The 12,922-nt window shown below is 41.7% G+C and overlaps 1 protein-coding gene across 1 annotated transcript; it reads right to left on the bottom strand.

The window, feature by feature from the left end:
• Window positions 1-2,586: 2,586 nt before the first annotated feature.
• Window positions 2,587-12,768, bottom strand: SNRPD1 (small nuclear ribonucleoprotein D1 polypeptide). The gene is made up of 4 exons (XM_017963918.4): window positions 12,658-12,768; window positions 7,141-7,217; window positions 5,912-6,103; window positions 2,587-4,140 (listed from the first exon to the last, which is right to left on the bottom strand). The coding sequence occupies exons 1-4, from the start codon at window positions 12,669-12,671 to the stop codon at window positions 4,064-4,066; spliced, it is 360 nt and encodes a 119-aa protein (XP_017819407.1). The 5' UTR covers window positions 12,672-12,768; the 3' UTR covers window positions 2,587-4,063.
• Window positions 12,769-12,922: the final 154 nt, after the last annotated feature.

The raw sequence follows: 12,922 nt of genomic DNA, 5'->3' as shown, positions 1-12,922 counted from the left end.
CTGGAACTCTCAACCTTAGGTGATCCACCCGCCTTGGCCTCCAGAGTGCTTGGATTACAGGCTTTAGCCACCAACGCCCGGCTGGATTTTCTATCAATATTCATAAAACATTTCTTTAAAAAAAACTTAAGTTCATATGTAACATCTCAGGCTTTTAATATCAGATGTGTACAAAATGCTGCAGCCCTAAGATGCTATCTGCCTTTTTTTGCGAGGTGGGGGTGTGGTGGTGAAGAGCGGTCAAGAGAAGCATGTTGCCAGGCAGTGGCTCACACCTGTAATCCCAGCACTTTGGGAGACCGAGGCGGGCAGATCAAGAGGTCAAGAGATTGAGACCATCCTGGCCAACATGGTGAAACCGCATCTCTACTGAAAATACAAAAATTAGCTGGGCTTGGTGGCACGCGCCTGTAGTCCCAGCTACTCGGGAGGCTGAGGCAGAAGAATTACTTGAACCCAGAAGGCGGAGGTTGCAGTGAGCCAAGATTACACCACTGCACTCCAGCCTGGCTGGCGCCTGGTGACGGAATGAGACTGTCTCAACAAAAAAACATGTTAAACTTTAGTCTGTTTTCTATTCATACTACAATTCTTTCTTTATAGCAAATGATGGTAATTAGTTCAAATAGCTTTTTCTTCACACAATTTTAGCCCTTTCACATGAAAATGAAATAATGACCTCTAGTGGAACAAACTCAATCTAGTATCCACTGTGGTCTATTATTACATTTAAACTGTTATTAGACTGGCTTCACACTGCAAACATCCTAGACATGAAAACTCTCAAAACAATTTTTTCTTTTTTTTGAGACAGTCTCACTGTCACTCAGGCTGGAGTGCAGTGGTATGATCTCGGCTCACTGCAACCTCTTCCTCCAGGGTTCAAACGAGTCTCCTGCCACAGCCTCCCGAGTAACTGGGAGTACAGACACCGACCACACCACCTAGCTAACTTTTCTATTTTCAATAGAGACGGGGTTTCACCGTGTTAACCCAGGCTGGTCTCAAACTGCTGACCTTGAGAGATTTGCCAACCTTGGCCTCCCTAAGTGTTCGAGTTACAGGCGTGAGCTGCCACACCAGGCCAAAAACATAATTTTAGATCTCTTATGTTATGCGGGCTATTTTCAAAATTTTTAAATTTAAGAGTCAAGTCTCACTAGATTACCCAGGGCTGGAGGGCTGTAAGTTGCAATCATAGCATGCTATGGCGTCAAACTCCCGGGTTCTAGCAATTCTCTTGCCTTAGCATCCCCAGTAGCAAGGACTACAGGTGTGCACCATGGTATCCAGCTCCAATTTTTATGTGGTACCTGCTTTCCTTTTAGTCTGTAAGTTCCATGAGGACAGAGCCAACTATGTTGATTTCCTACTCTTGCAGGGTTTTTCTGTTTGACCCCTTCAAATCTCCTCTCCACCTGCTGCATTACAGGAGTCTCTCCCCTTTTGTCTTCTGCTTGGATACAACCAATAGGAGCACCAATAGATCAGAAGATGGAAAAGAATGAAATCCAGATATTTATTCCCCAGCTCAATTAATGAAGGCAAAAAATTACATATTGGTTGTATCTTGTCATGCCGACCCACCTTTAATATACTATTAAAGAATTGTCTTAATCATCATTAATTTCATACATCCCCTTTTGGATCATAGAACCTGTAATAAAACTGGATGACCACTGCCGATAATTTGTGGGGGAGAAAAAGCTAATTACTACATAACTTCAATGACTTATGAAAAAACAGAACATCAACTGTGGAAAAATAAAAAAGTATTTACTTGATGAGGTAAGATACTTAAAATAGATATATTAGCTAATATGTATTTATACTAATATATAAATTTATATATCTTATGACAGGTACATTCCACATTTATATTAATATCTATTAGTATAAATATATATACAATTTTTTGAGATGGAAACTCCCTCGGTCGCCCAGGCTGGAGTACAGTGGCGCAATCTCAGCTCACTGCAACTTCCACCTCCCATGTTCAAATGATTCTCCTGCCTCAGCCTCCCAAACAGCTGGGATTACAGGTGCCAGCACCATGTCCAGCTAATTTTTTTTTATTTTTTAGTAGAGATGAGATTTCACCATGTTGGCGAAGCTGGTCTCGAACTCCTGACCTCAAGTGATTCCCCAACCCTGGCCTCCCAAAGTGCTGGGATTATAGATTTGAGCCACTGCACACAGCCGATAATGTTTTTAAAGTATCTTACCTCATCAAGTAAATTCAAATTTATTATATACTATATTTATATAATATACATTTATATGCACGTTTTATAGTGACTTCTTTATTTTTGCCGGGGAGGGGGCATCCAGCAGCACCCACCGAGTCCCTGCAAGCTATAGTGACTTCTTTAAAACATACACATCCCCACTCTTGCTCTCAATTTATATAAACCTCTTATAGGACTTAAACTTTTTTTAGGTAACAATCTTTGCAGAAAATTTCCCTATTTAACAATTCACATGCATGAAGAAAATACAGATTTAAGTCACCCACATCCTCAGTTTTTTTCCTTAGCATATAAATATTTGGTAGTAATCTTTACAAAAAACTGATACAGAGAGGCATTTTTCTGAGCTTAACCAATTAGAACCATTTTTTAAAAATCTTTATTAACAATTAGAACAGTTTTGCAGTCAAATGAAGTAGCTCTTTTCTCTTTTATTCTCAAAGAACCCCTTAAAGGATGCACTGACGTACATTCCACATTAACCTGTTTTAACACTGCTCACAACTGATAATCTAGTGAACATTTAACTCCAAGTTTCAACTTGGAGAACATTAAAACTATACCCTATTGAGAACTGATTAAAAAGCAAAAGAAACAAAAATCAGCAGCTAGAAAACAAAAGCAATGACCCTTAATATAGAAGACAACTTTTTACCAAGTACCTTAGACTCTGTGGAGTAAAACTCAGGAACAGCGAAATTTTTTTTTTTTTTTTTTTTTTGAGACAGAGTTTCGCTCGTTACCCAGTCTGGAGTGCAATGGCAGGATCTCAGCTCACTGCAACCTCCACCTCCTGGGTTCAGGCAATTCTCCTGCCTCAGCCTCCTGAGTAGCTGGGATTACAGGCACGTGCCACTATGCCCAGATAGTTTTTTGTTATTTTTAGTAGAGACGGGGTTTCACCATGTTGACCAGGATGGTCTCGATCTCTTGACCCCGTGATCCACCCACCTCGGCCTCCCAAAGTGCTGGGATTACAGGCTTGAGCCACCGCGCCCGGCCCCCCAGGAATTGAGAATTTTAGACCCCATCCCACAAGGACTTTAGTTTCTGAAATACCAAAAAGAACTTACTTCCCCTTGTAGGTGGGTGCCACAGAATGATGTCAGAGTAAAGCAATAAAATGCACATTCAGTGCATGTGAAGTAAAAGGGTATATATTCTATATAAGTTTAGCCTAAAGTTGTCTCTTTACATATCTTAAGTTTAGCCTAAAGGTTTCTCAGTACAAAGTGAACTGCAGCCTAACTGGTTATGTAAACAGATGGTACCCTACTCTTGGGCCAATTACTAAGTTTCAGCCAATCAAAGGCTGCGAACTGTTCAACCTATATTCAAATAAGGCAAACGCTGAACTGTAACTAATCCAGCTGTTGCTGTATCTCACTTCCATTTTCCATACATCTCTTTCCTTCTTCTGTCCATAAATCCTCATCAACTATGCAGCTGGGCTGAAGCCTCTGAACCGATTCTGGTTCAGGGGCTGATTTATGAATTGTTCTTTGCTCAATTAAACTGTCAAATTTAATTTGTCTGAGGCTTTTCTTTTAACCTTATTTTTATTATCATAAAAATAAAAATTTTAGTTCAAAACTTAAAGCCTGATCATCTAAAAATGAAACTGCCCAGTAGAAATGCTTAGCTTTCACTGTGGTATTCTTATGAATGTGGAGGAAACTACTAAAACTCTGATATACTCAATAGACCACTCTGTCCCACATTTATGTTTATTAAAAACTGACATAAACAAACACAACCTGTACAAAAAATATCCCAGATCCCATATGACTTTGAAACAGTAATCATGAGAAACATTATCGCCTAGGACCCCCTCTTCCTCTGCCACGGCCACGTCCTCTTCCTCTGCCTCGGCCTCGGCCTCTTCCTGCAACTGAGGGAAAAGAAAAACAAAGCAAATTCAATTCTCTTCTGCATGAATGTTACCTAGCCACCACAAACAGCGTTTACACACAGACACCTTTCCCCGTTTATAGCTCTTTATTAGCAGTTACAGTAAAGTTAAGTTTAACTAGCTTCTCTTAAATGTGTTAAGACTTCAGATTTCCCGCCACCCCCTCAACACATTATCATGCAGAACCAAGAACTAAAGGCCTAGGAAGATTATTATTTGTTTCAATTTATTTACTAAGAAATTTGTCAAATTTTAAATATGTTTTCTTTATATCATGTCTCAAATTCACCATAAAATGATTTGAACCTCACAAAAAATGGAAGAGATATATCAATAGAACATGAATAACCTGATGCCAGAGTCTGGTAACTGAATAAAATCCAAGCAAGTTAATTCAAATCCAGGAAAGTTTATAACTATGATATCAATCACAATCTTATTAACTCTTCAGAAAATTAAAATTCATTTGACCCAAACATAATCTAGTGCTTTAACCCATATAGCAATATCCCTGTCACTTGGTCATCCTAACTCAAGTTGAGTATCATGATGACAGAGAACTCATCACCCAAATAAACATTTCATCTTCAGACAGCTATAAATATTAGAAAATCCTGATACAGTCACATTCTAAATTTTCTTTTGGATATAGGGTCTCACTCTGCAGTCCAGCCTTTACAGACCCACCACCATGCCCGGCTCTTTTTTGTGTGTTTTTAGTAGAGATGGAGTTTCACTATGTTGGCCGGGCTGGTCTCAAACTCTGACCTCAGGCGATCCACCCATCTGGGCTTCCCAAAGTACTGGAAGCCACCATGCCTGGCTTCTTTTTCTTTTTAAAGAAAGAAAATAGGTAAGGCTTGGTGGTTCACGCCTGTAATCCTAGCACTTTGGGAGGCCAAGGTGGGTAGATCACGGGGTCAAGAGATCAAGACCATCCTGGCAAACATGGTGAAACTCTGCCTCTACTAAAAATACAAAAATTAGCTGGGTGTGGTGGCAAGAGCCTGTAGTCCCAACTACTTGGGAGGCTGAGGAAGAATATTAGCTTGGATCTGGGAGGTGGACGTTGAAGTGAGCCAAGACCATACCATTACACTCCAGCCTGGGTGACAAGAGCGAGACTCCATCTCAAAAAAAGAAAACAAAGTTCTTTTAGTAGAGATGGGGTTTTTCCATATTGGTCAGGCTGGTCTGTTAAAGAGTCTCCATGCTGATCAGACTGGGAGTTCATCCTGCCCTCAGGTGATCCGCCCACCTCAGCCTCCCAAAGTGCTGGGATTATAGGTATGAGCCACTGCATCCAGCCTAAAAACAAATTTAATTTAATTTATTTATTTTTGAGACAGGATCTCACTCTGTGTTGCCCAGGCTGGAATGCAGTGGTGGCATCTTGGCTCACTGCAACCTCCACCTCCTGGGTTCAAGCAATTCTCCCACCTCACCCTCTCAAATAGCTGCAATTACAGACATGAGAAGCCCCTATACCAAGACATTAAGAAATTTCAGAATACTAGGAATAAAGAGTCCATCTCCAAATCTTCCAAAGTGGGGGCAGGGGACAGAAAATGATAAATCCTTTGAACAGGAAATACATCAATGTTTTTAACAGCAACTCCAGGAGTTATAATACATACTATAGGAAATATTAAGCAACAAAGACACTTGTGTTGTTTACAAATATTTATATTATGAGTAGTGTAGATTAGGATTGGCATTCAAAAAAATGTTTATATTCCTTCAAACTTACCTGCTTCCCTTTTCTTAGATTTCACCTTAGGTTCAACATCCACAAGTAGTGTATCCAGAGGTAAACTGTCTGGTAGAATAAAGTATCGAATGTTATTTCCTCGAATACTCAGCGTTTCCAGCTGTACAGGTTCTCTGTTCTTCAGGGTCATTTTCACAGCTTTAAGATGTGTATTCATGCTGACATCCACACCTCAAGAGGAAAAGAATTGGGCAGTTATTAGTATGATACAAGGAAGGCAACTAATTAATCTACCAAGCCACAGTAAATACTGGACTACAAAAGAATACTGTTCTGCTACAGTGTAAGTTTTCTGTGACACAATTTAGCACGTGCGACTGGTAAATGGGGGAATAATGTTAGTATAAATCAGCAGTGTTTCCTTCCTAGAGATTTTTCCTAGCACACTAATGTTTTGCTTACAGAAGTGAATGCAGCAAGCCATGGAAGAACCCTGACTGGGCTTTAGGAGCTACCAATTTGACAGGTGTTTCTTACTTGTTTCTCCCAGTCATTGTAACTTCCTCATAAGCCCCATTCTACCAAACTATCCTCACCTTTGTTTCTGCTTCTATGTATACAAATAAAAAATTGTTACTGCTTTTATTAAGAATACTTTGATTATAAAGCTGCACGGGCTCTTAAGTAGTCTGCCACAATCTGTTTTTCTCATTAAGCTATTATTCTAAGATTTTACAAAATACAAAGCAAGATTTTTCAGGGTGAAAATATGACATTATAGCTGACACCTAATACTGAAGCCTTTCTCAAATCATATCTGAACAAATGGGATAACTAAATACCTACTTATGGGATAACTAAATACCTACTTAGGCCAAGTGCAGTGGCTCATGCCTGTGGATCATCTGAAGTCTACTGACCAGCCTGGCCCAATTCAAGACCAGCTTGGCCGACACGGTGAAACTTTGTCTCTACTAAAAACACAAAAATTAGCCAGACATGTGGCAGGTACCTGTGATGCCAGATATTTGAAGGCTGAGTCAGGAGAATCGCGTGAACCCAGGAGGTGGAGGTTGTAGTGCGCCAAGATCACACCACTGCACTCCAGCCTGGGTGATAGAGCGAAACTTTGTCTCCAAAAATCAATTAAATAATTTAGACAAAATAAGGATTTGTACTACAATAATGTTCATTAAGCAATCCAAAAAAGAAGCTAGCAGGTGGAAGAGAAGAAAAAAAATGTTATAAAAGCAGTCCAACCTCCATACCTGTGATTGTTCCATGGACCTGTGTTCCATTCTTCAATTCAATGGTTACAGTTTCATGACTCAATTTCATCAAAAATCTATAAATAGGAATAAAACCATTAATTTTTACCTGCAACACTTTAAATCACATTTATTAAGTTGAAAGGGTGAAACATCTAGATGTTGAAAATCTGCTAGATGCTACCTGTATCAATTCCTATCAATAATATGCATAACAATTTCAGCTTTTCCTGAATTATGTCCTCAACCTTTATGAAGGAGCATAACAATACTAACAAGCTGTCATTTGGATGTTTCTAATTTTCAAACCTCAAATCCAGACATACAAGACCTTAGACTGATTATAAATCATGAAAAAGAAATAAAGAATTACAGTTGGTAAGAAGATTTACAAGCATGGGCCGGGCACGGTGGCTCACACCTGTAATCCCAGCACTTTGGGAGGCCGAGGTGGGTTGATTATGAGGTGAAGAGATCGAGACCATCCTGGCCAACATGCTAAAACCCCGCCTCTACTAAAAATACAAAATTTAGCTGGGTATGGTGGCATGCACCTGTAGTCCCAGCTACTTGGGAAGCTAAGGCAGGAGAATTGCTTGAACCCAGGAGGTGGAGGTTACGAGCCGAGGTCGCACCACTGCACTCCAGCCTGGTGACAGAGCGAGACTCCATTTCAAAAAAAAAGATTACAAACTTATACACCTATATGTAAAGTAAAAATCTCTCTTCCTAACCCCTGCACTGTGGGTATGTTGGAATATTATTCCAGATCATTTTATATGCATTCATAAGTATATACACAAATTTATTTTTACATAAATTGGGTTACATTTTACTCAGTTCTATAATTTGTAGTTCTCATTTAACAGTTTATATTGGACATATTTCCATTTCAACAAACATATAAAACATTCTAAGAACCTCTGCCGGGCATGGTGACTCACGCCTGTAATCCAGCATTTTGGGAGGCTGAGGCCAGCAGATCATCTGATGTTAGGAGAGCAAGATCAGTCTGGCCAACATGGTGAAACCCTGCCTCTATTAAAAATACAAACATTGCCGGGCGCGGTGGCTCACGCCTATAATCCCAGCACTTTGGGAGGCTGAGACGGGTGGATCACAAGGTCAAGAGATCGAGACCATCCTGGTCAACATGGTGAAACCCCGTCTCTACTAAAAATACAAAAATTAGCTGGGCATGGTGGCACATGCCTGTAGTCCCAGCTACTCGGGAGGCTGAGGCAGAAGAATTGCTTGAACCCAGGAGGCAGAGGTTGCGGTGAGCCGAGATTGCGCCATTGCACTCCAGCGACTGGGTAAAAAGAGCGAAACTCCGTCCCAAAAAAAATTATGGTGGGGCACAGCGGCTCACACCTGTAATCCCAGCACTTTGGGATGCTGAGGCAGGCAAATCACCTGAGGTCAGGAGTTCAAGACCAGCCTAGCCAATACAGTGAAATCCCACCTCTATAAAAACACAAAAATTAACCTAGCCTGGCACAATGGCATGTGCCTGTAGTCCCAGCTACTTGGATGCTGAGGCAGGAGAATCGCTCAAACCCAGGAGGCAGAGGATGCAGTGAGACGAGATTGCACCACTGCACTCCAGCCTGGGCAACCAAGTGAGGCTACATCTCAAAAAAAAAAAAAAAAAAATAGCCAGGCATGGTGGCGAAGGCCTGTAATCTCAGCTACTTGGGAGGCTGAGACATGAGAATTGCTTGAACCCAGGAGGTGGAGGTTGCAGTGAGGTGAGATAGTGCCACTGCACTCCAGCCTGGGCCACAGAGCAGGACTCCATCTCAAAAAACACTAAAATAACAAAATAACATTCTAAGAACTGAAAAGTATTCCACTATATGGAAATGTCAAAATTTATAACTCTTGTTAATGGACATTAGTTTGTTTCAACTTTTCCCCATTACTAACCCAATTATGCAAACCCTCACCAACACTAGTTGCTATCGATCCTTCCAATTTTTGTCAATTTGATAGGAAGAAAAATTTGTTTTTCCTTAATTACTTGTGAGATTATCTTTTCATGAATATGGGAAAATTGTATTTCTTCTGTGAATTGTCTGTTCACATTATTCACACATTCTCAATTAGGTTGAGTTTTTATTTTCTACTGGTTTGCCAGTCATTCAAGTTTGTTTACAGTTTTTTTTTGAGACAGAGTCTAGCTCTTTCACCCAGGCTGGAGTGCAGTGGTGCAATCTCTGCTCATTGCAACCTCCGCGTCCTGGGTTCAAGCGATTCTTCTGCCTCAGCCTCCTGAGCAGCTCAGATTACAGGCATGTGCCACCAAGCCCAGCTAATTTCTGTATTTTTAGTAGAGAAGGGGTTACACTACATTGGCCAGGCTGGTCTTGAACTGACCTTGTGATCCGCCTGCCTTGGCCTAAAATACAGAACTTCTAAACACACAATGCACTAATATCTAGTAATAAAAATGAACAAATTACTGATGCACTTGACAATGTGGATGAATCTCAAAAACATGTGAGTAAAAGAAGTTTTACAGGCCAGGCACAGTGACTCACACCTGTATTCCCAGCACTTTGGGAAGGTGAGGGCGGATCACCTGAGGTCAGGAGTTTGAGACCAGTCTGACCAACATGGAGAAACCCCATCTCTACTAAAAATACAAAATTAGCCAGGTGTGATGGCACATGCCTACAATGCCAGCTACTTGGGATGTTGAGGCAGGAGAATCGCTTGAACCTGGGAGGCGGAGGTTGCGGTGGCCCAAGATCGTGACATTGCACTCCAGCCTGGGCAACAAGAGTGGAACTCCTTCTCAAAAAAAAAAAAAAAAAAAAAAGTGTTCACATTTTTCAATACCAGGAAATACACACTGCATTTCATTGTATAAAATATTTACCTCAAAGAAGGAAAACACAAAAACCATGAGTGGGATAGGAAGGGCCTGAACCTCAGTGGTGGTATCTGGAATGAATGGAGGCTACTACAGGCAGGACAAATACCAAATATCCTTCCCTCTTTGAGCCCAGGAACCAAATGGATTCAAATTATTTTCAGATGAATCTTTTAATATCTGAATTATTTTTACTTAGAGAAACTTAGATATAAAATAGTCAGATAATAGTGTCCCTCAGTATCAAAACACACTATTTGAACCCAAAAACCAATCAAAATAGGATAACGTGGGACACGTGTATGAAGTAGGTAACATTGGCAAACTCAGCAACTTATCAAATGTCAAGAACATCAGGAGAGAAAAAGTCAAGCTCACCTCCCAGGTTTTTGGTTAGGGTGACAGTGAGGATAAGGATAACACCGCCAATGGAGATACAGAAATAAAAGTCTACTGAAAATGCAAACTAGTCAAACAATCACTTTCTGCAGGAAAAATACAGTCTCCAGTAAGAAAAAAAACTGTTTCTATATTTTACCTAAGACACAAAACAGGATTCAGTACAAGTATTAAAAATTACGGGAAAATTGTCTTAACATGCAGTATCTTTAAATGGGACAAACGGGATCCAACCTGTATTACATAAAATTGAACTATGAGTAGATTACGATTCAGCTTGGCAGGTATGGAGAAATTTCAAAAAACAACAACAACAACAACAAAAAACCACAGAGATAGAGTCTCTGTGTCGCCCAGGCTGGAGTACAGAAGTGGCGGGATCTCAGCTTACTGCAACCTCCGCCTCCCGAGTTCCAAGTGATTCTCCTGCCTCAGCCTCCTCAGTAGCTGGGATTATAGGAGCGCCTCATCATGCCCAGCTAATTTTTGTGTTTTTAGTAGGGATCGCACCATGTTGGCCAGGCTGGTCTTGGATTCCTGACGTCAGGTGATCCGCCTGCCTCAGCCTAAAAAATGTACTTTAAATTCTAGGACTTTTTTGGAGATGGACTCTCACTCTGTCATCAAGCTTAAGTGAAGAGGCACGAACTCGGTTCACTGCAACCTCCGCCTCCCGAGTTCAAGCAATTCTTTTGCCTCAGCCTCCCGAGTAGGTGGGACTATAGGCATGCGTCACCATCCTGAGCTAATTAATTCTAGGACTTCTTATCCAAAATTATAGTTCAAATAAAAATACACTAAAAATTAACCTTAAATGTCTTTCGTACCAACTCCTCCCTGAATATAATTTTTTTTTGGAGACGGAGTCTCCCAGGCTGGAGTGCAGTGGTGTGATCTCATGCAACCTCCGCCTGCCCGGTTCAAGTGCTTATCCTGCCTCAGCCTCCCAAGTAGCTGGGATTACAGGCGCCTGCCATTTTGCTCGGCTAGTTTTTGCATTTTTAGTAAAGACAGGGTTTCACTATGTTGGTCAGGCTGGACTCGAACTGCTGACCTGAGGTGATCCACCCGTTTCAGCATCACAAAATGCTGGGATTACAGGCGCGGGCAGCCTCCTCCCTGATATTGAAGGTCAGTTCATGTTATTTAAAACGTTTCGAACTAACAAACGTTATTTCAGACGTTATCTACTTTTCTGTAGTCACCACTAATCAGAAAGCTCCAACAAAGCAGGGACTTTGCCTTTTAAAAAATTCTATTACCAGCGCCTAGTATATAACAGGTGCCCATAAACTATTTAGCGGACATTGACAATCCTTGACTCAACAAGAGAGAAACGAGCTAAATATTTATAATTGCTGGCTTAGTCATGAGAAACGTCTGCCTCTGTCCCAGGTTCAGTCTCAAGGAAAAACACTAAAACCAAATCTACTTGCAGGTAGTAATTATTCACATCAGTAAAAAGTCTTCAGTACATTCACCTAACCGACCAGGTTTATTTATTTCGAAAGAAATAAAACAGGAGAACTATGTATTATCTGGATAATCAGCCACAATTACGTTATGATAGTTTCTGCCCTATAGGATATTTTCCTAAATCAAAAGCCTACCTTAACCGGAAATTGAGGTGGAATAATCATTCATAAGTCTAAGGAGTATCAAAAGATAAAAACCAGCCGGGCGCGGTTGCTCACACTTGTAATATCAGCCCTTTAGGCGGCCGAGGCGGGCGCAACGCTTGAGCCTAGGAGTTCGAGACCAGGTCAACGAAGTGAGACACTGTCTTTATTTAAAAAAAGAAAAAACTAAAACAAAAACTTGTGGAGCCACAAGTCCTTCTCCGACTTAAAATGTTCTGCAAAGAGGTGTAATTATTTCCAGATAAGCTCACACAGCTTCTAAGTACTCTTAAGTGAGACTGGAATTTCACTCAAAAAGAAAATCAGTAACCACAAGAGCGACCTGCGCCCCGGCGGCGCCGCAACCTAAAATCTCTAAATCACTAGGCGGAAAGAAAGCGCTCGGCCTTTATACCCATCTCTTGGAAAACACCCGGGATCCCTGCGCTACCCACGCGGAAGCCCAAGCCAGAGAACGAGCGGAGGGCTCAGGAGGCCGGCCGTTAGCAGGCCGCGCACACGCGGCTTTCCCGCCTCCTGCAACTGGGAGACCTCAGCCTTCCGGACTCCGGGCCAAGCCCGCCCTTCACAGTCCCCAGAGCTACTTGGTCACCCCCTCACCTCACAAGCTTCATCTTAGCAGCGCCGTCACCCTTTGGTTCCGATAGCGCACAAAATCCAATTACCGAATACTGATCGACGGCAGTATGAATGGCCGGAAGCGTCTACTCCAGGGCCTTCGGACGTAAAGAGCGCGCAGAGCACTGAGGACGCACGGCGGAAACGCCGAGGCTGCGCTGGGCCGCACTCCCTTCCGGCCACGAGGAGCGCGACTACGGCCCCTGGCGGCTGGAGGTTGCCTTGAGACGGCAGAGGGCCTCGAGGG

The sequence above is a fragment of the Callithrix jacchus genome, chromosome 13, assembly GCF_049354715.1.
Source record: "Callithrix jacchus isolate 240 chromosome 13, calJac240_pri, whole genome shotgun sequence".
Taxonomy (NCBI): Eukaryota; Metazoa; Chordata; class Mammalia; order Primates; family Cebidae; genus Callithrix; species Callithrix jacchus.
Note: the sequence above shows the minus strand (reverse complement) of the source record. Positions and strands in the feature narration are given on the sequence as shown.